Genomic DNA, 27,137 nt, shown 5'->3' with positions numbered 1-27,137 from the left:
TCTGGAGCTACATGGGGGTGTCTGTATGTCCGTTCATCCATCCGTTTGTATGACACATACATTTTTACATGAATCTGGAGAATTGCGTATCAAATTGCTAATTCTTATTATAACTATTCTGTTATACTGTTGTGGTCATCAACGTTTTCATAATACAATAGCTCTAGTAATTGAATTTACAGGCGTGGCGGGACATATATGTTACTGACATACTTCTTAAACAACATTAACTCCATACAGTAAATATACACACATTTTAAAATGTGACCACTTATAATTATGTTTTTCTGCAGTGCCTATGCATAACCTTGCTAATTGTTTACTACATATTTTGGCTTACTTGCAGGAACAAGGAGTCCCTTGAAAACACAGAGGCCACAGTTCATGTTTTTATTTTGTTCTGGTGGCTTATCAGTTGTTGGAGCAACTCATCCTATTTTTTAAAAATTAACTGGCAGACTATATTCATTATCGATGTGTGAATAGCTTTAAGGTCAGAATTGCCTTTTTTAAGTATGTCAATACATTTTTAATGTACAGTATATTTGAATAACATTTATCATAACTTCATATGGTACAGCTTATGAACAGGCATAGATTTGTTTTGACTTACATTTTTTAAAGTAATGCTTCAACAATTGTGTATTTGTGCTCACATGCTGTAACAGTCACAAAGTCCATTAGTCTTCACAATAAATAACAAAGGACAAGTACAAACATGCTCTGCAGTCCTAAAAGAGATTATTGGTAAAAACAAAAGAAAGAACACATTTACAGTGCTCAACCATGTATAAAACCACAATAAAGCCTGAATGTTAATATGAGATTTATAAATATAACACTAACATAATGTGAGCTGGCTTCAATATCCTTGGTAGACAACAATATTGGGACAGGTAACCTTGGTAACAGAAATGTGGTGCTGACCAAAAAAAGCAAAAACATGTTTTTACAACTTATAACTTGTTGAAACCTATAAGGCTTTAAAGTTGTGTCTGGAGATAATTAAAAGACCTGTGGGACCACTTTCAAGCCCAGTTTAGATTATCTGCAACCACAGGCCTCATAATGCACAGTTACACACTTTTAACAGTTATTTATTTATTTAACCTATTTTGTCTCATTACCATAATACAGTACATTGCTAGGTTTGACTCATCTTCCCAGATTGGTTTAACCACTTCAGAACCATCCATAATCACATATCTGCCAGCGTGATGTTCGCACATAGCTTCATGGGCCAACAAATGCATAATTATGATTTTTTTTCTTGTTTTTATGACTTCGTAATTTGTATAAACCCCATTTTTTTTTTTCTCTGCAGCAATTAGCTTCCATAATTAGTTATGTACAGGGAAAACAAATATGAAAAAGTTAGTTAATATGTAAATACTGTATGCATTAAATAGAAATCCTTTAAATACTAGCACTGATTACTACAAACTGTTACCTTGCATATCAGTATACTGTCATGTTTAAAAAAGCGCAAATGTAAATTCAGAGATTCTCCAATCAAATGATAGGAGTAAAAATGTCAGAGCAAAACACATCACATGCTCAAAACTACTGACAGTATAACACTTGATTTGTGTCTGATAAATCATGAGTCAATTAAGGACAGATTTTTCCCATTTTTTTTTTTTTGTTTGCACTGAAAAAGTAATGTTTTTGAATATATATTTTAATTTATACTGATAGGACCACTCAAGAAGCATTTTCATATTCAAAGTACTGCATAGTTGTGCTTATAAATATTTTAAGTAAAACTGCTTTTGAGGCCACTTTCCAGACATGTGTGAGCCTGATGCAAACAATCTTTTTTTCACTCTTAGTCTTTTGTAAGTAACAACAGAGGTTTTTTAATACAGGCCTCTAAAAGTAGTTTTACTGTCAGTTGAATCCTCAGGCCTCGTCTCTCTTGGGGTCATCCTCCCTCTGTGCTCAGAATGTGAGGAGAGTCAGTGTTCTAACACTGTTGCTCACTGCTCTCTGTCAGCCTGGTAGCAGCAGCAGGTGTGTCCTGGGCACTCGCATGGGCAGCGGATGACAGGACCTCTTCAAAACTTCCTCCACTGTTACTTGGAACTCCCACTTTGGACTGGCCATGCAATAAACACACAAAAGATGGATTGTATATAAACCTTTCCTTAAATTATGCTCTACATTACCACACTTGCCATGTTATACAATCCATATATCCACTATACAGTCGACAGTTGCCCCTTCACACAGCTCCTCAAAAAAGTCAACATAGCTGCTTCACAATCCTTTGTGCTGTTGTTAAAAATGTAAAACATCAGTCCCCATGTCTCTAGGGGACTGTCACCATAAAAAAATATGTATATATAGCTGACTATACAAAGTGAGGAAAAGACAAAGCTACTTTAAAAGTAGGCTATTCTAGGTTTTTATTTATTATTAATTGATATGATCAACTTTAGCTACTTTCTGAGTAAGAATATACTGAAGTGTGAAGTACTGGACAAGACACTAGGGGGCACAGTTGAGCCAAATTGTAAGATATTACAGTGCAATACCCAAGGCATTGAACATCATGGTGACAAGTCTTGAAAACTGAAACATCAACAGCAAAATAATAAGAGGGAAGTTATCTTTAAAGGCATAGTGTATCTGTTACCTGACATATTATTTCAATCATTATTATTTAAATAATAGAAATATAAGACTATATACAGACTGGTTCACGCTTTTTCCTCACCTTTAAAGTGGATACAGTGCTTTCAACCTTCTCTTCAAAGGACTTGAAACTAGAGGAATTCCTGTGCAGAAAAAATAACCTGAATCAATCACTCAAAGACTGGAGTGTGGAAAGCTATCAATCAAGCTTTCTGAAAGATCCACCAATACATTTAACAATGACACTTACACTTTCATTATTTTTTATAAACAGAAAAAATAAAAAATAAAATAAGAAAATGCCTACCTCAAAAGAATCCCCCTACTGGGATGGATACATATCTGTATTTTGTCTAGCTCTCCCTGTGTATCTATGTATGTTTTGCATCTGTAGTGGGGTACCTGCTGAACAATATGCATGTATATTATAGTGCTGTAGTGAGCCATGCATCTGGGAACAAGTTTATCTCTTTGCCTCAACAAAATATCCACTGACCTCACCACTGAAACAGTATTCACTCTAGAAAGATGTTCCTGAAGGTATAATGTAAGACTATTTAAAAAGACAGATATTTCTGAATAAGACGAGGTCTAGAAATACAATGACACGTGTGTGTGTGTGTGTGTGTGTACAGCACATAGAAAAACATCACACAATAAACATAGTTTCACTGTTAAGACATTCTTACATGTCTACGCACTGGAATATATGCATTTATGACTTGTTTCTTTACCTCATAGCCGGCATGCTCATTGAATGATGGACAGAGTAGCTGCCCCATGAATGCATTAACAGAGTAAAAGAATTTCAGGATTAATACAGTATAAAAAACCAAACGTTTAAAAATGAAACATGAAATTATACACCTACAAGAAACAGATAAAACATGCCTTGGTGTTTATTTTGGAAACACAATTAAACTGCACACTGATTATAATTTTAAAAAAACCTACATTATTGTTCTCCCAGTAAGAATACTTACGAATGGGTTATGGTTCACCATTTAAAATAATTTTGAAAAGGGATAGACAGTATGTGTTATACAGTAGGTAGGTAATTATGAACACGCAAAAAACACCAAAATAGCAGTCACAAAAGAAAGAAAGAAAGAAAGAAAGAGAAAGAAAGAAAGACAAAGAAAGAAGCATTTACGTTTTACCATTGTATTTCATTGTTTTTGGTCAGCTATATAGGCTTTAGATACATAGCAGTAAAAATGTTTTGAACACACAAAACGCATTAGTGTTATGAAACTAAACATGGGATACGTCTCTCGGATTTAGTGTGAGAAACAGAGTGTAGATGTATCATTATTGTATGTGAATGAATTGTGCAGGTATTTCCAAACGGAGAGAATGCAGTAACAAATACAAAACAAATGTTGCCATTTAACAATGAATTGTAGGCTATTTAATGTAACTGTGTGGTGCGGCCTTGCTGTGCCATTTGTCATTTTATTAAAACAAATAACCAGAGCTTGCTGATGCTCTGTGCCTTCTACATTCTTGTGTGTTGGAAAGGAAACGTGTGCTAACATTAGGAGGACCCTTTTTTCTCAACCAAAAGTCAAATATCATGAACTGTGACAAAAAAATATGTATTTCTGGTGGTTACAGTTCTTTTTCAGGAAATCATGTGCATATATAAGCTATATAAAAATATAAAAATATATATATATTTTTTATATCATTTTTTTTACCTTGACTTCGATATTTCTGACAACCTGTCTGCCTCCAGACATAACGGGACGATGTAAACAGGCTGTGTATGCCACTGACGTCTTAAAGCGCAAGTAGCAGGGTTCTGAAATATATAGCGCAATACGTTCCCATTTGTTGCTACAACTGTTAAAATAGTGTACCTGTAATTTTTCTTTTCATTGCAAACAGCCTGACAACTTTCTACACTTATAAAACTTTAAAGTCGGTTTCAAAGCTGTTTTCAAAATGGCCGCTCTAGTGCACTGGGGTTTGAGATGTGTCCTCTAAATCACAGCAGGAAAAAAACAAAATAAAAAAAATAACAAGTGCTCTGGCTTTTCTTTTCCATACCACATCATGGATCGTTAGTGCAGCCATTTTGAAAAGAGCTTTGAAAGAGACTTTAAAGTTATAAGCGTAAAATGTCGTCAGGGCATGAACAATGAAAATAACAATTACAAGTACATTATTTAAAAAGTTGTAGCAACAAGTGGGAACGTTTAACGCTGTATTTTTCGGAACCCCGCTACTTACTCTTTAAGTAGAGGACACTGCTCATTTGCATACCTCTTGACAACTGGTTTGATACAATCTCTCGGTAACAATCCGTGACAGCAAATCACAACCCATTACTGGCCGTTAAAATAACCAGGCAGTAGTTTTCTAAAATCGGCATCTGTTATGCACATGAGCCTATTTCTTTAGGGACTGCAGCCTAATTACTAACTTAGTCTAAGAGGCCTCACTGTTTCTGATAGGGTTAGGTAAATAATTAATCATAACTCCCAGAAAACATTCCTGCTCTTGTGCAGACTAAAAAATAATCACCTATAGCAGCTCATTCACCAGCTGCTAAAAAATATATATTGTTGCAAAAGTCCTCTCTTTCTAAAGTAGACACACAACCTTGGAATGGTACTTTTAAGATAAAGGGCTGACTAGAGTTTTAGGCACCTGGTATCAGCCTTCAATAAACAAAAAAGAAAACAGCAATCTAAATAAGGGTTCCTGTGATCTAGAAGCCAGGTAGATTGGTTACTGCATAAACTGAGAAGAGAAGCAGTTTACTATTAGTGGAACTCGGTCTGCAACTCAATCCACAACTGCAACATTGTGACTGAAACGCACATGTAACAGAGCTGGAAACCTCAAGGTCCACAAGAGAGTACAAAAGGGTCAGATCCATTTCCGTTGGTAAGTAGGAGCAGTTATATCCCATTACCCCATCTTGCACAAAACAAGTACATTGCCTAACACGGCACAACCTAGCACTAGAAAGGGGCCAAGTCTCCTCACGCAATAGAAAGTAGTTTGTACGCAGCTTCCACCAGTGGCAACCCACTTATATAGATATTTGCTGTCTGACTGCTTTTAAAAAAAAATAACACAAAAAAAAAGAACTTAATTGTTTATTGACATGGGTTTTGTGGGAAAATAAAACCTGAATTTCTGCATTATCAAGGGATGCTCTAGAGAAGATGACTCTACGAAACAAAATAAATAAATAACATCGCTGATGTTCCAAATAGACACTAAACACCTATTTTCATAAGCCTACATTGTGTATTTTGCATTTACTTGTTTAAAAAAAAAGTTGTGTTTCCAAAACTGCAGCTCCTTCTACTGTTCTTTTATAACACCCTGTTGTTAATGTACAACACCTGACAGAGATGCTGAAGTCTCTTAAATTATCAAGACACCTGGATCTGAATTTAGAGGATGAAATTTACAATTTTGATTGTAAAACTATGGGATATTTGCCAGCAGTGTAAGGTATCAACTTGCTTGAAAAATGTAGCACAATTTCAAAAAACCGAAAACATTATTTAACTAATTTAAATAAAAATAATTGTAACTTACCCAATGGACTGCGATCTATGGCAGCATGTGGAAAGACAGGTAGAAAAGGATCGAACACAACAGATATCAACAGCTTGTACAGATTTTGTTAATTTCCCCTAAAAGCAGGTAGGCTATATAAAGGAGTTGAAATGCCTGTGTTTAGACCCTCAAAGGCTTTTCCACAAACTTCTATTCATTGATATTTTTGTTTAGAAAAAAAATACAATATTTACTCACAGATTGGTCAAACAGTTGGCAGGATTGCCAGTATTTCACACGTGAGATCATGCATTAACCAGACCTACGTGTACCTATTGCATCCGATTTGAATAATAAAGATAACGGATAAAGCCAGGTATTTTTTCTCCCATACAGATTTATGGTACACATTTACTATAAACTTCTCCAAGGACTTTCCAGATATCCTCCATCTGCCCACTCCTGTACCCAGTCAGACCACATCACTCAGCCAGGATAGAGTTTTGGGTGAACCAACAGCTTCATCAAAACACCTGTTTATTCAAACCTCTTCCCCACAGCAAATCAGATAAAAAAAGAGTTCTACAGTTTTCTTTTCATCTACAAGTACAGGTACTGTAGGTAGTAGCAAAACATGCATGTTTGGCTCAATGTCCCTGCAACTGAAGATATCAAATTAAACCAGACAAATATAGCACTACACATCCTCATGTGTTGCTACAACTGTTTAAATAACATACCTGTAATTTTTCATTTAAATTGTTCTCATTCCGACACCCTTTTTACACTTATAACTTTAAAGTCTGTTTCAAAGCTCTTTTCAAAATGGCAGCGGGAAGCATCTCAGCAGGTGGCCGTGGTGCTTCCTACCCCGTGCTCCGACACGAGGTAGGCTGAGCCATTGGCAGGCCCCCCTGGCACGTACCATCACACGAACGGTCCCAGTGCCCATGGCCCCGCTGGGTGACCTGAGGCATCACCTATAGGCCACAGCAGCGATGGGAAACCAAGCCCCCCCCCACCCACAGAGCACAAGGAACGCAGGGCGTGGTGCATCCGTGCAACAGCGTTCCAGGAGGCAATTCCGGGGCCATCGTCCTAGGCAGCCACCTCGGAGTACTCCGCCCCAACCTCAGCAGGGGCCCTGAAGGCTTGCGACCTCAGACCCATCCTTTCACCGCACAACAGCTGCAATACTGGCACGCTTGCACCTCGGACACCTGGGTGCTCACTACTATGCACAATGGTTATGCGCTGCAGTTCCGTTTGGGACCTCCCCCCTTCACAGCTCCCGCGGAGAGGGGTTCTACTCGAGATATTTTCTTAGTACCCAAGAGGGACAGCGGCTTTCGCCCCATCTTAGACCTAAGATTCCTCAACAAGTTCAAGGAAGGGAGGTTCCAAATGCTGACTCATCGTCACATTCTCCAGTCAGTCCGGCCGGGCGACTGGTTCACCACCATGGACTTACGGTACACGTATTTTCACGTTCCCATTCGTCCAGAGCACAGGAAGTACCTCTGCTTCACCTTTAAGGGGAGTGGTGTTAACTCGCCAAATGGTGACGATGGACGCCTCCAACTTGGGTTGGGGGGTGGTCTGGGAAGGCAGAGGAGTCTGTTTCACCTGGTCAGGCCGTTGGATAGCCCTGCACATAAATATGCTGGAGCTGCAGGCTGTTTTCCTGGCTCTCCAGCACTTTTTTCCAGTGTTGCACGGAAAACATGTGCTGGTCCGAACGGACAACACATCAGTGGTGGTGTACGTCAACCACCACAGCGGCGTTCCCGCCAGTACTGTTGCTCCCGGCCTTCTGGAGAAGGTCCTGTTAGAGAAAGCGACAGTTCTTCTAGTGGCCCCTTGGTGGCCTGGATCTCCTCAGTCAGATGAGAGGCACTCTGGCATCCGGAACCTGGCAGGTTCTAATTATGTGTCTGGCCCCTGAACAGGACCGCTGAACTGCTTGATGCTGGTAGGTCACCTTCCACATTGAAGGTGTATTTAGCGGCTATCTCTGCGTGCCATGCCCCCATAGATTCAGTATCTCCGGGTGCGCATTTCTTAGCAACCCGTTTAATGAAAGGTGCTCGACGGTTACGCCCTTCCAGGAGGGTTGTTCTCCCCGAATGGAGCCTTGATGTTGTACTGGAGGCTCTCACGAAGGCCCCATTTGAGCCCATACACTCCACAGAGTTGAAGCATCTGTCTATGAAGATAGCCTTCCTCTTGGCTATCACTTTCGCAAAGCGGGTCAGTGAGCTGCAGGCACTGTCGGTGCACAGCTCCTGTATGCGTATTTGGGACGATGGCAGCAGGGTGTCGATGGCAGCAGAAAACCCTGCTTTCCTCCCTAAGGTGATCACAGCCTTCCATGTGAATCAGTCTGTGGAAGAAGTCTTTCCATCCACCTCCGTTTGCTTCAGAGGAGGATAGGAGATTGAATTTTTTCTGCCGGGTGCAGGCATTGAGGTGTTACGTGGATAGGACAAGAGCTCTGTGTCAAACTGACCAGCTCTTTGTCTGTCACGGTATATGGACCCTAGGACAGCCCCTCTCAAAGCAGCGACTGTCGCACTGGATTGCGGACACAGTTTCTGCGGTGTATGACAGTGCTGGCTTACCCCCACCTGGGAGAGCAGCTGTTAGAGGGTTGGCTACATCTTGGACAATAACAGGCAGTTAAAAGCAGACATTGGAGTCACTGGACATTAATACAGCCTACCCGGCATTTACTCCTCCAGTTACAAATATAGTTTTGATAGAGTCTGGGCATTAACTTAAAATGATAAATAATTGAGCTTTTATTTAATTAGGGTAACAAATAAGTTTACCATTGCATTGTAACTATGATCTTAATTAATCACAAAAAGGCACTCCCTGAAGGTCCTCAGGCAAGATCAGCAACTGGGAGGGAATGCTGCATTGACCTTTGCATTTCCACCGGTATAGGGGGGAAACTGGAAAAGGGAAGTTCCAGCGACCACTGTTGATCAGATTCCTGTTGATCAGGATCTGTTCAGACTGTGCCCCATGCCTTCAGGGTTCAGTAAGCTTGGTAACACCAGTTGCTTAGGTTTGGCGGATGAAGAGATGTGATTGGCTTGACAGTAGAAACTGAAGTCATTGATCTTCAGTTTTGATTTGTATGTGGGTTGCAGCAGTGAGCGGATTTTAGATTTGGGAGTAAAATGGATTTAATTTGTTTATATCAAAAATAAAAACAAGTAGATGAAGGTTATTTGGCACTAGGAGTATATGCTTAAATAAGCAACCAAGCCACACAATTGGACGCCACCACACACATCAAACTCATGCAAGAAAAGAAAGTGGTACACAATACTTAATGAATTTATACAAAAAAAGTATTAAACAACAACTATGTTACACTGTCTTTAATAGTCCAGACCTTTTAGCGCACCAGACCTCTTAAAATTGAAAGGTATCAGTTTCCTGCAGTACTGTATTGCTAGCATATTGAATGCATCCTCTGAAACAGGGATTCTAACTGCAGCAAGCCTTTGAACTCCAAACCACACACACACACACACACACACACACACACACACTTGTTTCCACCTCACCTTTTGGGGAACAGAATCTGAAGGCCATTTATACTAAAGTAAAAAGAACATTTTGACATTCTTTAAGCTGTCATTACTGATTATAGCAATTAGATCCTTCACTGCATGACTACACCATTAAAACATGACCAATAACCCCATGCCAAGAGTTTCTTTAACTAGCCAGTATTAGCACTTGTCAGCACAAATAATCAGGTAAGCATATTATATATGTAAATTCTGTAACACTTTTTAAGTTGATTGATGGGTTGTCATGATTTTATTTATGGTTACCAGCCTTGTGGGGTTATCAAAAATCTATTGACAGTGGGGAAGGGATACCCCTCTTTTTTATCTGTTCAAATAATGAATAATTCATATTTTCCTAAGGGCTACTTACATACAATAAAGCATATGAACCCTTACTGTAATGACACTTCTGTCAGTAGTGGTACTCACACTGTACATTTAGGATATCAGGACTACATTTGTTAAGTGAGAGTAGGGATGAGATTAGGGACAGAGAGTTGCAATTCACTGTCTTTAATGCACTGATCCTAGACTGCTGATATTAATCTGGCCAACAGCAAGCCGATCAAACCTTCCTAGTTATGTAACAAAAATCATGACCCTGCTAGAAATCCTCAGAGTAACCAGAAAGAAAGATGATTAAGTCAGTAGTACATCATCTCTGCGTTTTATTTATTTGTGTACAGTATTAGGATACTGCCTCGTCTAGTGGTACAAATTCCTATTTTTTTTTTGTAATTTCAGGTCGTTTTATCAGTAGCTAGTGATTTAAATAGAAATCGAGTTCTGCTTCACTGGTTTCTTCTAGACATTCTATCAGAACTGAAATGATTCACCCCCCCACTGTACATACCTGTTACTAGATTAAGGTATTCTACAAATAGATTACAAATGCAAATAATTCTACAAATATTACTGCAGTTTCATTTGTTCACAACAGAGTGTTGGATGCTTGAATTTTGGGTACCTCATATCGCCAAACTTCCTGCCGATTGCAGTGCCTACATTACTGAAAGCTGCGGAGGCCTTTTGTCCTGCAGTGCTGAAGGTCTCCTGTGTCTTCTTGTACCTGAAAAAAAAAAATAATAATAATAATAATAATAATTATTACAGCAAATGAATACTAGTCAGTTATCAATATAAATCTTTCATACACAGTTTTTTTTTTATTGTATTAAAAAATCAAAAGGCAGTATTAATATCGGCTGCTGTTTAAATCACAGAGCGCTGTCAAATTATTGTCTCATTTTAGTGTACATATTTCTATGAAAGAAGTTTATGTGACTGTTTTGTACTTCTGCATAGCAGTTATGAGGTGTAAAATAATCTAGGCCACTGCCATCTGGTTCCTGCTGTTAAACATATGCCACACAAAAGAAAAATCTAACAATAATACTGAATTTATATCAAAGGGAAATTGCTTGTCACGACACCCTTGGCATGTTATTGTAACTGGCTTTACCAAAGGCAGTCTGAAAATTCCATGGTATTTTTTTTTATCTTGTTTAACTGACTTCCTTCAAAAGATACCCGTTTGTGAAAAAGCAGATCTGTTCACCTCTGGACATCCAGTTGTTTGTTAGTTGGTGACCATTAATAATAGCCAGAAATAACTGTGTATTGTGTCAATGTTTTACAGACTGTTAACTACACATGTTGAGTGCGAGAAGATGGATTCAAGGGGACTTCACATTTTAGTTTTAGTTGAAACCACATAAACCTGTTCTAGAACCAGAAATACAATCTCTTGAATTAGACCTGCTAAAATCCAGCGTAACCAGATCTGACCACTAAACTGGTGCTGGTGCTGGGTTATATATTGGTATTTGGTTTCATAACCCTATAGAGAGCACCCCACCCACTTGAGGGAGATGAGCCCTACATCAATGGCTTTGAGATCTAGCTTAAGCCGACAGTGCAAGAGTGCAGGCGTCTGACACACTGAAGCATGGTACTTACTTCTGCATGTTGAGCCACTGAGTCAGAGTCAAAGGCTTTGGATGCACTTGTAGACACTTACACACATCATCATCAGCCACACTGCCATCTGTGTGAGGGATCTGCATGATATTTCTGTTTTCACTGCATATATAATGTATCACTGCTTCTGGACAGAGACAACTAACCTTATTACAGTGGTAATGAAATTGCCAGTATTCTTTTCTTTTTTTTCTTGCTTATACTGTTCTTTATCTGTCCTTGATATGCATTTTCAGTTGTGAAAGGAATAATAATTATACTAGTGCTGAACAACATCCCTAGTCGTGCGGATATGGGACCATATCTTAAAATTGGTGAGATATTTGCACAGGTAAGAACAATTGTAAGCCAATGAGAAGATTGCTCCTTGCCATTTTATAAAACGCAATACTTGACTCTAGATGGTGGCTAGCTGTATCACCCCTATTTCTCCCAGTTACCGGCTTTTTCACATTGATAGTAAAAGCTCCATAGCAATAAGTTACAGGAGTACCAGCACAGGAAGCCAAGAATGCAGAAAATCATAACTGGCCTGAAAAAAAGGAGTGTAGACAGCTGCAGCATTTCACAGTATCAACATAACACCTATTAAAACATTTACCACTTGAGTAACCCAGGCCCTCATTAGTTAGCCTCATTTAGTTCTGTAATTGCTTTGTTTCATATAAGAATCCGACACAAAGCACATTACCTTCTCACATACAGCATAATTGATACTGCACAATACCTGGAAAGATTAAAATAAATGTCTCTTGGGAGTCAATTATTTCACATGATTTATTGATTTCTTTCTTTTTTTTTTACTATGTACTGCTTATTTTGAAAATCCTACTTCATGCTGGTATTTAAGGTACCATTATGAAGGTCCAAAATACAAACCTCTAAAGTAGTCCAGAGAAAGTCCAGTTCTCCATATAGAATATGCAGCTCCTTTGGGACACAGTAAACTAGGAAGGGAAAACTATACCAAACCACAGGCCAGTATTTTATTTCTTTTCCTGCTGACTTAGCTTAGAGAGCTCAGCATGTCTATTAATTTATTTATTAAGACAAAAAAAGACATAGTCACCAGTAAATGACCTCAAATGTTATCCTTCAAACTGTGTTTGATCGCTGTTCCATTTTCTAATTAAACAATAGGACTTCAGCTCTGGACATTTAACTGCACAAAGCAGGCCTTACCAGATGGTAAAGCCCCCTTCTTCAGGTCCTACTGTTTAAAGAGGGCCCTATTTAAATGTTGCTTTTACAATGACAAAAACTGCTCATTGGTGCAATTTGGGGATTGTTTTTAGGTCAAGATGTTTTCATGGCATATCAAATACTGTATTTTCATTTTAGCGCTCCCACAATTATGTTTAAACACCAGCATAGTGAAGGAACACTTTACTGATAGAGAGTGTTCAAAAAGTGCATAAAAAATGTTCTCAAAATGGATACTGAGAAACACAAAATTATCGTAAGAGTAATAACTAAGTGTAGCACAGCAGGGAGGGGGTTAATATGCTCCCTGCCTAAAAACATGAGTTAATTGTTTTTGATTATTATTTTATTGTTAATTATCAATAGCTGTCCGGTTTATTAAAACAGGTTCCTGACAAACGTTTAGTTAGCGCTCCGAAGGAGCTAGGTGTTTATTTTGTTTTATTAAAAAAGTGCGCTAAACCTCCAGTTTTTGTGTCCTGGGTCTCATTAAAAAGGGGCAAACGAACGACCGTGAGTGTGTCAGTGTTATACTCAGGAAATTCAGGTCTAAAAAAAAGCTTATTGATTTCATCCCAGGTTTCTTCCCTCATCTCTCTGTCCCCGTGATTGTGGTTTAGACAGCCCTGGAGTTTTTCACAATTAAATGCTTCTGAGCACAAACTGTATCTTAAGCAGTTCCCTGGCTTATTCAGTACTAGCTTATATTAGTAAAACTAAAATTAAATGTTATCAATGTCTTTCATGCTATAGCTACTATTGTATGGAATATTAAGGGCACACATTCTGTATTCACAGATGATTTTGTAATATCATTATTACTGGCACACATTCAGTGTTACCTAGAGACCTGTGCTGCTGCAATAAAATAAACAAAGAAATAAAATGACTTTAAATGTTTGTGGACCTGCAATGTCACTCAGCAAATCCTTCAACTTCCAGATTTGTAAGTATTATTCTGTGTGCCAAACTGGATTAGCCTAATAAAATGTCTGGTTAAATCATTCCATGTAAAGTCTGCTTAAAGCATTAATAGAAAAAGTATTTGAAATCAGGGGAAATGCAGCACAGATTACAATGAAACTTGTTCCCTTCTGATAATGGTTCTAAGCGGGCATATGTGTCCATTTCATATGCCCTGCCAGAGCTAGCTCAAACAAAGCACCTCACCTGACCGTTTCAGTTTAAAGCAGTGCTCGGTGATTAATTAACCAATTCAGTCCCAGTGTTATAATAATACTAAGTACTATATTAAATGTTCTTGTTTCCAATTACCTATTAATAATTACCCCAAATAATGAAAAACAAATATGGTTACCCTAAATAATATGGCTCACATTTTTCCTTTTTTTCTTTAAAACTTGCTTTTAGTTACATTAGCATATATCGAGAGAACTGCCCATCCCAATGGGATGACATTTGGAAAGAAAAGTGTCAGCACCAGTTATTTCAAGTCTTAGAATCTGTTTGTAAGTGACAGTACTCTACATACACTGGACATAATAATAATAGCTCTTTATATTACTTGGCATATTACAAATGAATGCCTATGTATCCTTTTCGGAATATTCATAACACATCTTAAATGCTAGCATTGACATAATCTGCGTCAGCTGATCAGCTACTGAATAAAAGACCGACAGCACTGGTGTTATTTCTCTGGGTCAGTAATCTGACAACTCAACCGGCTTGACTCTGGCAGCTTTTCCATGGCAACAGGGATCTCTCAAGGGAAAGGCTCATTAGAAGGTGACGTGAAGGAATAAAGGGGCATCCAGCCAAGGAACCTGCCAACAAAGTCTAGCCTACTGAGTCACCCTGAGCTCTGCTATTAAGAGATGTCTGCCTGGCAGTTATCGCTTTGAGAAAAATACACTCATTATGGTAAATGATCTGTTTATTATACTAAGGAAAAGCAATCTGCATAATCATTGAGTCTTTATTTCTTAATCTTTAACTCTTTTTTTATTTGCTACTCTGAGAAAAAGTTACATTGAAATATTAATAAATAATTGTCGCCCTTCCACTGCTTCCCCGCGTTCCACATCCGGTCAACATGCAGCAACCCAGAAAGACTTGGAAAAACAGCAATTGGTTACAGAGGAGTTGGCTATTGTTGTTTTCATAAACTCCTAGAAGCCACATGCCTTGTCTCTCTTTTCCCCAGTAATCGACTGCTGCATTTTCAATGGCTCAGGTGTGAGCTTTTGAAGTAGAATGGAAGGACATGACAGAAATGCAGCATAGAAATATCCGGAAAGAGGAACCAGCAAATTTAGTTCATCAATGGATTTGAAACAAATTTTAAATATGAATACATGGGACTGTGGCAGGGCTGAGGCTTTGTACATGAAAAGTGAGCTTTTTCTTTTGTTTATTTTTCGTTCAGGGATTTTATATTTGTTTCTTTTTGATTATTAGAATCAGACACTCCGTCTGGGACATGCTACCTGCTGTGTTTGGTTGCTGGGAAAAGTAACTGGAGACCAGCTGTGGATCCCTAACCAGCAGATGGCCGTGTCCTGGCAGAGTGTCTCCCGATGAAAGGGAAACGCTGACATATCTCCTTGCTGCAACCATGGACAGGAACGTCCACGCTACCCAAGACAACAAACTCGCCACAACAGAATCAAAGAAACTAAGACCTTCGACCACCGTGTGTGGAACCAGGTTCAGAGTTTTTATTATGCTGTTTTGCAGTAGGGATTAGTTTAGGGATTTTTAGCAAGGTGTGTCGACGGGACATTATTATTATTTATTTCTTAGCAGACGCCCTTATCCAGGGCGACTTACAATCGCAAGCAAATACAAATACATTCAAGTGTTACAATACAAGTAATACAATAAGAGCAAGAAATACAATAATTTTTTTTTTTTTTTTCCTTGAATAGCGGAGTTGCGGTCGCCGGTTTTGGTTTCAGTTTCTGTTCGTTTAACAGGACCTTTGCTAAAATAGAGCTCAGCAGAGTAAGAATCAAGGGATTGTACTGTAGGTTAATGCTTACAAACCTAAGTTCACTGCAGCGGAGAGATAAAAACCTCTGGGCTTTCATTCAGCAATGCTTCTTATCCCTTTGCTAGACAGATGCCAGATTTGACAGTTACATTCATAGATTGCTATCATTAAAAGACAAAAATGCTGTCAATCTAGTTGAATAAATTTCACAGAACGTTACGATAATATATAGAAAGATGTTTTCCTTATGTCCACAATGTTATAGTATTGAGTTTGCGAAAGCATTTGTAAGAATGGTCACATTTTATATAGCCTTAGTCAAGTGGTTAATTAATGTGCTCTGTAATGCTTTAAATTACATTTTAGTATCATAACATTTTCGCATAAAAGTCTGAAGTATTTCATCTGAACTAAAATACTGTTTATTTGAATTAATTAACTATTCATAATAATTTATGCTCAATCACCACTGGTATTTTAACTTATCTTTATATATCTTTTTAGAATGGTATTGTTTTTCGTTTTGTTATCATGAAATCCTAAGAGATAATAATGTCTGCTGCATTTTAAATGTTCTGTACTTACGCTGTGGAGGTCTGCATTTCATGCCAGCTTTTATTAAAGTTCTGTCTGAATTCACTTAGTGGGTTAACTCCGAGTTTCTGTTTTAACTCGGCGTGGTGCTTCTCTTTGGCAGTCAGAACTTGTCTCAATGTGGAGATTTCTTCCTCTAGCTTGAAGAAAAAGAGCATGTGGGTTAAGTTGAAAAAATACAACTGACTGTTCAGGGTTGGACTACAAATTTATTGACATTAGCAATATTGAATAAGACTGTACTGAATAAACATCTAAATATAGGGTTCACCATACTGTGTTTTCCACACAACCAGGACAACTTAAAAGTACAATGCAAGTTTAAAAAAGCTAAATGAAAAACATTTTTGCAGTTTTAATGACTTCAGCCTCTTTAGCTTTTAATGCAAACCCTTTCAACAGTCATGCAAATCAACAAAAAATGTAATTAAACTGCAGTCTACAGTACAAAAATACTGAAACACAAGATACAATTAAAAAACACGGTGATGGGTATGAATCATTTCTTAATTGGTAACTGTATTACAAAATAGTCTCATTAATTCCACTAATAGAAAGGTAAAGGAATTACACTGTAGTAACTGCATGGTGAGATTAATGCCATTTATTCTACACTCTTCTTATCTATGTTCTTTTCAAAATAGCATCCACTTCTGTAGACAGTGTGCATATTTAACTACAGTATACCTGAAAATCAGAATACTGCACAAAGAGCTTAAAAAAATATTTGAATTGTGTCTTAATTCTACCTCCTTTTTGACATTTGAGATAAAGTGTTAGAAATATCTTCCAAACAAACACCAGTGAATTATGCAGTAATAGTTGTTTGGGTCTAGTTTTGTAAAACTAACAGGTGTAAATTAAAGACTGGGGTAATGTTGTTGAAGCTGACACCCTGGGATCCTTCAAGAAGCTGCTTGATGAGATTCTGGGATCAAGAAGCTACTAACAACCAAACGAGCAAAATGGTCCGAATGGCCTCCTCTCGTTTGTAAACTTTCTTATGTTCTTATGTTTTTATGTAAACGCTTTGAAAATATCATTTTGTGAAATATTTTACAATTGTTAAAATGTGTGGATATACACACAGGCAACAAAGCCTGCATTTTTATGTACGTGTTTGTTTATTTATTTATTCAGTTAGTTTAGTCTTCTCTATGGCTAGTATTACTATTCCTCGAGAAACCTTTCAACTACCATTTGATTACCATTAAAAAACAACACACAATGCACAGAATATCAAAGTACACCAAATACCTTGTCTAGCTCTACTTGCATCTCTTCTCTTTCTTCATCAGAAACACTGTTGCTCAGGGCTGCTACCACGTCTTCATCTACTTCTTGAAGAGGCTGTGTCTCCAGCAGACCTAAATATAAAGTGAAAAAAGGACAAACACCTTTAACCTGTAACCCAAAACACTGAATCGCAAAGCTGCTCTTCCTCAGAAAATGTAATTCCTTAATTCCTGATACATACTAAATACCAATTAATATATATATATATATATATATATATATATATATATATATATATATATATATATATATATTGGCAGATGCCCTTATCCAGGGCTACTTACAATTGTTACAAAATATAACGTGCACCTTGTATATAACATGCAAGACGGAGCTACATTCATTTATAGTACATCTCTTGGATAATGCGTACCTCTTGCATACTACACTACCAACACTAACGCATGATATTTACTATGCTATAACCGTAGATTACTGCACATCATGCATACAGCTCTCTCTCTCTCTCTCTCTATAATTATATATATATATATATATATATATGGACTGGACTGGAGAAGAGGGCTATAGTGGAAAATTATTGCCCCGAGGGAAGACTATTGTTACCAACAGGGGGCTATCATGCCTGAAGCCACAGGTCAGTCAAAATAACGAGCGGCAAAATTGGATAGCAAATGTGACTTTATATACTGTAAAGCCATAAATATCGGTTTTATGGGTGTGATACGCCAAATATTTTGGTTGCAAATATTTATGGTTTACAGTATTTTGTTTAAATATTGCTTATACAGCATAAGTAAAAAACTATATAACGGAAAATAAACAGAAAATGCTTTTAAAGTTCATACCGTAAGTTTTTTTCTTTCTTTTGCAGTATGTTTTGTAATTCATTTTCTGTTAAGTCACAGAATCGGCGGTCAGCAGTTCTTTCATTCAGCCATTTTATCTTGTTATGTGGTGGACATTCCTTTGAAAAGCGGCGGGACTGACAGTGATGTTAACCAATCACATGTCAGAGGGAGGCTATTGCCAGGTGGTGCAAGGATGTTAAGGCAATATTTCAATCTATTTTTGCTCATATGATGAGGTTTTAGCCAATCACAGGACACAATTTCCAAGCACTGACTCATTTTTTAGTCTTTTTAGTGGTTTGCAAACGCTATAGAAAAACACAAAAATACACTTCTGCACATTATCCAGACACAGACTTTGAAAACTACCGTGGCTGTAATGATGACATACACAGAATCACAAAAAGGAGTTTTTATGTAAGCATCTTTGTCAGCTGTTTTACACCATGTGCTCATATATATTAGAAGCCTGCTGAAGCTGATTGAGATCAGTTCACGTCAGTTCACGAGGAACAGACCTGGTAACTATAATTATATCCAGACTGGACCACATTTTAAACAAGAATCACATGTTAAAAGACAAAAAATCTACAGCAGCCTTTTCTTTTTTTCAAGTTAGTGGGACAAGGTCAAGTAGAGACCAAATAAAAAAGTTCTCTATGTTTGAATCTTCCAAGTACATAATTCAAACACTTGCATACATTACGGCAATTGTATGTTTGACTGCAAAGTGGTGTCTTTCTTGGTTTTAAAATGCTGTTGGCAGAAGTGTTTATAAATATGAGATTTACATTGTGTATGTATATGCAGCAACAAGTTTACACACACATTTTCTAAAAGCAACAGATTTTTATAACCGGCCCTTCAAATCCTACTGAGTCTTACAATTGCAAATACATGTATTACTGGAAATTATTTCAAATAATTTTAACACTTTGGGTTGACACAATATGCAAAAAGTTATTCTCATGCAAATTAATTGTATATCTCTCTGCCCACCCCCACATATTCTGCCAAGGACAATCAGGTTTCTCATTAGCATGGGCATTTAGCTTGCAAATACATTGTTGTAAAAATATTAATAATCCTTTTTATCCTGGATACCCCTTTAGAGGAAGTTAGTTTCATGTATTTAGTACAACTTTGTGGTACAAAAGTGTCGATTTTCCAGCAGGACAATGCAAGACCACACAGTGCTAGCATTACAATTGCACGACTTCAAGAAAACAATGTCAAGGTCTTGCCGTGGCCAGCTTTTTCTCCTGACCCGAGTCCAATAGAACATCTGTGGGACCAAATCGCCAATGCCATCCACAGGAGACAACCGCAACCAGCCAACCTTCACCAGCTGGCTGCAGCTGCACAGGAAGAGTGGCAGAACATCCCACAGCTGTCAATCCAGAGGCTGATCAGGTCTATGCGTCAACCTGCCAGGATTGTGTTAATGCTCAGGAAGGTCATACATGATACTAACTTTGTAATGTTTTCATTTTGACAATGTGTCACGTTTCATACTGAAAACTTATGATTCTTTGATCTGTATTTTTGTTCACATTTTCTGTGATTCTGTGATATCTATGTTTAAAATATTTGATTAAATCCATTAAACCTGAGTGTTGCGTTTCTTTTGTGCATCAGTATACTGTATGTATGCGTGTATATATATATATATATATATATATATATATATATATATATATATATATATATATAATTATAAATTGAGATGAGGCTAATGTGACCCAGACTCAAGTAATAATTGCATTTACATGTTTAGCATCTGGTCCTTGCCAACTGCTGCTCGTGCCTTGAATCATGATTCAATGGATCTATTTATCTTTTTTTACAGAACTTAGTAGAGTAATAAAGGCTTACAGCAGGGGAACAATGACATGGTGACTGAAATGAAGAGATGCTCTTGTTATAATGTCTCTTTTTTGGTTAGCGTTAAAAAAGCAGGGGTTACAACAAAATAGTCACAGTCTTCATTTACCGGTAGTTTTCTATTAGGCATACTGATAAGGCATACCGATGAAGAATGATTCAGAAACATAAAAATGATATAGTAAAACAGAGCATTTTACTATGAGAATATAGAAAATAGTGTGATGCTGGGCTCAGCAGCAAAGTGTTACTAGTAAGAAAAAAAAAGGATTCATGGTTTCTGGTTACATAAGCAATGGATAAATGGAATGTGATATGATATGAAACATGTGATTAGGTTTGAAAATATAATTGCTGTCAAGGTCAGATGGGGTAGAAACTCTGCCTTTCAAGTGTACCACTTTCAGTCTCACTAGCAACAAAAATGCAGTTTAATTAATGATATTGTAACACACCACTGCATAAAACATGTATGGTAAATCATATTCCCATGTACAGTAGGACAGTAGACAGTGTCTTTCAGAAGTGTCCAGGAGATCGCATACTATAGTTTTACAGCTCTGTTAGGCTGTAGTTTGAACAGCAGCACTCTACGTCCATTTTATGAACTGAAAAATGATGCCTCCCTTAAGCAGCTACCTGAAATATTTGTGTCTTTCAAGATTAAAAACAGGATGCATGTACTCTGGGCCTTTTAACTGATGCCCCAAAACATAAAACATAGAATTTTTCAGACTGCTTTGTGTTTCTTTTACTATTTCAGAAAGCTGACATCCCATAATGAAAGAAGAACCGTCTTTCCTGTGCACCTCACCAATTGCTTCAGATATACAGGGGCAAGTCTTCACCCTCCCCCTTTCTTTTATACAAGGCAATCCATTAAACAACATGAAAGCAGTCTGAATGCATGAATGCATATAAAATGCCACATATACACCATATAACTATTTCGTTTTTATGTTTTTTTTTGTTTAATTGACAAGGACTTGACAAGGATTGCCAGAGTGTGACAGATTTTTTGTACATAATCACTGTTTGTTTTTTGTGACAGGGCAAGTGGTCCCCCATCTCGTTACTGTGGTAGAGCAAAGTCCATCCTACAGGATTGACTGCTTTCCTGCACATAACCAAGTTAACACCAGCTGGGGGGAGCCTGGTGCCAACTGCCTTGTGTGTTGTTGACTTTCTATTCAATGGGACAACTGTTTAATTACTTAAATGGATACAATGTAATTGATAGCAATTTAAATGTTAAATATGTATGAGGTTCCATGTGCGTCCTTAAGATGAATACTGATACAGACCTTGATTAGTACTAGTCTTGGACTACCTTACCTAAAATAAAATAACATTACGTAGACTAATATTAGCACTAATCCAGGTCTATGAAACCAGACAATAAAGTACTAGGAAAATTGGGTAAGCTGTGTCTCTTTCATAAACACCTATGCTTGACAAATGACATTTCTTTATTTATGTGCGAGTGAATAAAATTATGCGGAAGCGCCTATACACAGCCCTGCAATTCTTGCCGACTTGTATCCACTCTGTTATAGGTTGTTAAAATACTGTAATATTGTCAACTTCAGGTTATTTAATTGTAACAGTGTATTTACAGTATTCTAACTCGTGAGAGCATTATTTCTAAAGCAATTGATTTGCTTCCTGTGGTTTATGGTATACAGCAGGGCCCTCTCTTCTTTGGAAATTAGATATCTCTTATGTGCTATAGGTTTCGATGGTGTGCTGCAAAATGGAAGCACATAGCTGAACTTGCAAATGATAGAGCGATAAAGGCAAGAAAAAATATGACCAAGCGTATACATTTATATTCACTTTGATATTACTGTGTAATCTGAAACCAACTGCATTCACCATACCATTTACAGCAGCAGCAGTGTAAATCTCCCATCCTTTACATAAATGATTTACAATTAGGACAAGGTTGAACACAAAACAGCCAAGCAGTCAGACAAGCATGTACGAAACGTGTACAAAAGAACGAGTGGCTACATAGACAAAATGTGAAATCTCATGCTTTACTTGTATGGCTCTGGCTCATTACCCCATTGTGCCTGTTTTACTGCCAATCCCTTCTTGTTGATGTGATATTCTACAGTTGGCAGAAAAGCCTTTCCATCAACATGTTAAAAACAAGTCAAAACTGTTTATTTAAATCTCAAAATAGAAACAATTTTAAATGTGTAATCCATACTACTCAATCAGTTCAACCCAGTATAAAGACGTATTCTTTGGTTAATATGCTGTATTCTGGCCCTTAAGGGTTGCTTTTGCTATTTGGTGTGCTGTATACATATATTTCCCCGCTGGGGATGAAATCCCTTGAGAAGGGGAAAAGGTGGAGGTGTCATGCAGATGTAAATGTGTTTGTTGTGTTTTATATTTTACTTTCACAATATGCTTGCAATGAATTTGCATTATTCAAACTCCGAGCTGTTCTAACTACCTCTGTTTGTACTGAATCAATTCATTCGTGAGTTCTGATTGAATCACAGCAGAAAAAAATGGTCAATACAATAAAAAGACTGACTATCATACATTAATACTGAGAACACATACAAATAGAGTGCATTATCTGCCTTGGACCTGTAATTATGCTGCTAGGCAACCAATTCCTCAAAACATATTTAAAACAGATCATTTAGGGGGAAAAAAATATACAATCCACTTTGTCTAGAACATGCACAATTATGTATTGATTCATTTTAACCAAAGAAGCAAGAATATCATTCTGATTAAGCCTCTTGATTACAGGAAACTATCTTCCTTCCCAAATCATTAAACATCTGCGTACTCAAGCAAATTAAAATAATAATGGATAAAGGTGGCTGTCCATTATTTGGTCATAAATTATCTAGGGTATTCCTCTAGCTTTGGCCAAGTAAAAATTTTACAATGCATTAGTAAGACCTCATCTAGAATATTGTGTCCAGTTCTGGTCACCTCGTTACAAAAAGGATATTGCTGCTCTAGAAAGAGTGCAAAGAAGAGCGACCAGAATTATCCTGGGTTTAAAAGGCATGTTGTATGCAGACAGGCTAAAATAATTGAATCTATTCAGTCTTGAACAAAGAAGACTACGCAGTGATCTGATTCAAGCATTCAGAATTCTAAAAGGTATTGACAATGTCAGCCCATGGTACTTTTTTTTACCTGAAAAAAGAAACAAGGACCAAGGGTTAAAAATCGCGATTAGAAAAAGGGGCATTCAGAACAGAAAATAGGAGGCACTTTTTTACACAGAGAATTGTGAGGGTCTGGAACCAACTCCCCAGTAATGTTGTTGAAGCTGACACCCTGGGATCCTTCAAGAAGCTGCTTGATGAGATTCTGGGATCAATAAGCTACTAACAACCAAACAAGCAAGATGGGCCGAATGGCCTCCTCTCATTTGTAAACTTTCTTATGTTCTTAAGTAGAGGGTTAATCCAGATGGGGAAAGGGCCTGATTTTTATATATTTTTGTTAAATACCAGAAGGATTATGAGGAGCTCGGGTTCTGAAAAACAAAACTGAAAACATGGAAGCCACAGATAGCTTGTTTTAGAACAGTGTTTCTTTTTGCATGTTTTTCCAGCTTGCTTGATCTTGTGATTCCTGCCCACTTGAAGCCTTATCTCTCTGTGTTACAGTGGTTAAGTGGCATACCTGGGGAAACTTTGTAATGTTAACACAATTGGTTATACACGTTTTAGTATAATGGATAAGGGCGTCTGCTAAGAAATAAATAATAATAATAATAATACAACAGTTGAACAAGAAAAAATTACATAAATGTCAAGTTGGCATAAAACACAATAGTCTGACATACTGTAAGGCTTAATTTCCTGTGACTAGAAAGGATACTGACATTGTCCCCAGAATGGAGCTGTGGTGTACACTATTGCTTACTCAAATGGTGTTAAATAGTAAGCCACCATTTTAACAGACAGGAGGTGATGGATGTATTATTCCCATTGCATACGAGTTTGATCCATTCCATATTTTACTATGTGCTTATACACTGTGCAAAGGTAACATGTTTATGTGTGTCTTAGTAAGCTCACTAATGGAATGGCTCAAATTGCAGTGCAAAGTGAGTCTGCTTCCATTCCTGAACAACCCATGTGAAGCACATCATGAAAGACCAGCAAGGCAGACATTCCAGCAGGGTGTCATGGTTGACAATGTAAAATGCTGCTGATTTGACTAAGGTGAGCCAAAGCTGTGCTGCCAACACATTTTCCTGAAACGTAGAGGCACAGGTGGAATAGATTCAGATGATAGGTAGCCGAGTCATCAGGTGGAAGTGAGGGTTTTATAAGTGCAACTGGTATCTGTCCAGAAGATAACTGCCTATGTGTATAACTAAATTGCCAGGTTCAATAATAGGAGACCTCACTAAAGTACAATAGGTGAGTTAGGGACAGCAGGTGGAGAGGGCAAGTAGCTGAATACTGACAAATAATGGGTTCAGGAACCAGCTGCAAAAGTAATGCAACAAGTACAAAAAAAGGCAACAAGTACAGAAAAACGGCTAGTGTTCTAAAATACAGCATCTCCTGCAGTCTCAGTCTTGTTGGTGCCTGACAATGCCGTAAGGATCTGTATCACAACTTTCTGCCCGATGTCCAGGTGAACATCCTTTAGTTTGATGAGGTCTTTTGGAAGGGAGTTCTTTGGCAAGTTTGTTGAGTGGGTTTCACATCCAGACTGTGTGTCAGTCAAATGCAGCCAAGGTTGTCTTTTCTGTGCCTTCTGTGTTATTACTATGTTTTCCAACTCAAGCACTCCTAAGTGATACCAAATCTGAAAACTGGCCTTAGATGAAAATGGACATGTGACTTTAAAAATAAATATGTAGGAGAACAACTCCATCCTTTCCTGGCAATCTTCAGGAATTTAAGGGTGTTCTTTTGAACATCTGGCAAAACCTGGGCCATACAGTAGCATGGTAACTGATTGATTTAATGAACAGGTATGCAAATACTGTTATTTCATCATTGGTCAATGCTGGCTTATGCAAACACATGGTGTCAGTCTATGATACAAAGTCATACAAAATGTAATACCTCTAGTCACAAGATCTCACAGATTTTGGGATAAGTCACATGACATAACCTGGCACCCACAGTTCACTTAAATCCCATTTGAGCCTATGTCAGAAAACAAACCACAGGGGTGGGGTAAGTGGTCAATATCAACCAAGTGAGTAAGTGAACTGACTTTTTTTTTTACAGCAGTAGAATATTTATGATCCTATGCCTACAGATTGAAGTTGCCTAATTGGTTAAAATGTCCTCATTTGTTTAAGATGAACAGAACTGTATTTGTTCTCAGTATGTTCCCATTGCACGATACCCCCTTCAATTAAATAAAAACAAAATTGCAAATACTGTACAATTCATTACGAAAGTCATAAATCCCCCAGCTATCAAAGCAAAAAAAATTCTAATTTTGTTTTCATTGAAACATTGTACATTTACAGCCCACAATACATTTGGCAACTGCACTGTAAATGTGACACGATTATATCTCTTAAACGTTGTTTTTGCATTAATTTGTACAGAACAAAAAGCCATTGTAAATGTATTGTCTTAAGTTACATAAGACGAAACAAGAGTACTGCATCTATACAGTATATGAACAAGTGTCCACAAAAAGACGGTGCCATCATAATATACCAATTACTTTTTAAAGCGAAAGAATATAAATAGAGCAGAACAATGTGGGTTTTACCTATGACAAGTTATAACGACCCCGTATATGTAATGTGTCCACCGCTAGCCATGCAGGTAGAAAAAATGAACATGGCAACTTGTATGTGTAGGAAGAAGAAAACCACCACTCCCTTAACAGCTTTAAAAAAAGATTATTTATTTATTCACTTAACATTTTTAAACAACAAACGCTCAAGAATAATTTACCAGAGCAGACGGTGTCAAAACTACACTAATGTGTAAACATCACCCAGTTTACATTCAGTCTGAAGCCAGCAAACAGGTCAGTAGTAGACATTGTAAACTTCAAATGCTAGCACAACAGGTCATCACTTCCCAATTGCTGCCAAACAAAACTGCAATTGTATAATTTGTAACGCATCTTACCCTGTTGCCTGGCCTCCATCTCAGTGTTTCCCCTGTGTACGGTTCCTGTATTATTAGACACACGCTGTTGTGCGTTGTACTGGTGATCCGTATTACTGCGAATCCCTCGAGCAGCTGTCCCTAACCTCTTTCACTGGACTCCTGTTAATTTCTCTAAGATGTCACTCACATGACCGCCTCTAACGGGTGGAGCTACAGCCTGCATCAACAAACCAGCGACGACCTACAGAGGAGAAACAAGTAGTACCACAAAATGCAGTCCAATGCAAGATAATAGTACACGTTTCCATTAGGTACTACTCTACTTTATCAAAGAACATTGTCTGTGGTGGCTACAGTGAAATTTTTATCCTTGAGTTATCATTTAGAACTGTTTATGAAGTTTTAACTATTTAAGGAAATAGTGTATTTAAAATGGTTACATTTGTTTTGTTTTTAACGGTACCTGTTGTATTGTATAATTGTTTGAACATTGTTTTTATTGTAAAGTATTAGTATGTCACTCATTTCCGTAAATATTGTATAAATAAGAGTAATTAACCCAGCAATCCACGTG

General features: G+C 37.5%; 1 protein-coding gene across 3 annotated transcripts; it reads right to left on the bottom strand.

Annotated features, from left to right (window-relative positions):
* Positions 1-376: 376 nt before the first annotated feature.
* LOC117411070 (tumor protein D53 homolog) lies at positions 377-26,780 on the bottom strand. 3 transcript variants are annotated; one of them, XM_034018132.3, is made up of 8 exons: positions 26,582-26,780; positions 17,740-17,849; positions 16,474-16,622; positions 10,717-10,818; positions 6,199-6,213; positions 3,372-3,410; positions 2,720-2,780; positions 377-2,098 (listed from the first exon to the last, which is right to left on the bottom strand). In XM_034018132.3, the coding sequence occupies exons 1-8, from the start codon at positions 26,598-26,600 to the stop codon at positions 1,967-1,969; spliced, it is 627 nt and encodes a 208-aa protein (XP_033874023.1). In that variant the 5' UTR covers positions 26,601-26,780; the 3' UTR covers positions 377-1,966. The 3 variants fall into 3 exon arrangements, with proteins under 3 accessions (XP_033874023.1, XP_033874024.1, XP_033874025.1); XM_034018133.3 differs by lacking the exons at positions 3,372-3,410; positions 6,199-6,213 and adding an exon at positions 9,741-9,773; XM_034018134.3 differs by lacking the exons at positions 3,372-3,410; positions 6,199-6,213 and having other exon boundaries at positions 26,582-26,776.
* Positions 26,781-27,137: the final 357 nt, after the last annotated feature.

Source organism: Acipenser ruthenus, chromosome 6 (genome assembly GCF_902713425.1).
Source record: "Acipenser ruthenus chromosome 6, fAciRut3.2 maternal haplotype, whole genome shotgun sequence".
Classification (NCBI taxonomy): domain Eukaryota; kingdom Metazoa; phylum Chordata; class Actinopteri; order Acipenseriformes; family Acipenseridae; genus Acipenser; species Acipenser ruthenus.
Note: the sequence above shows the minus strand (reverse complement) of the source record. Positions and strands in the feature narration are given on the sequence as shown.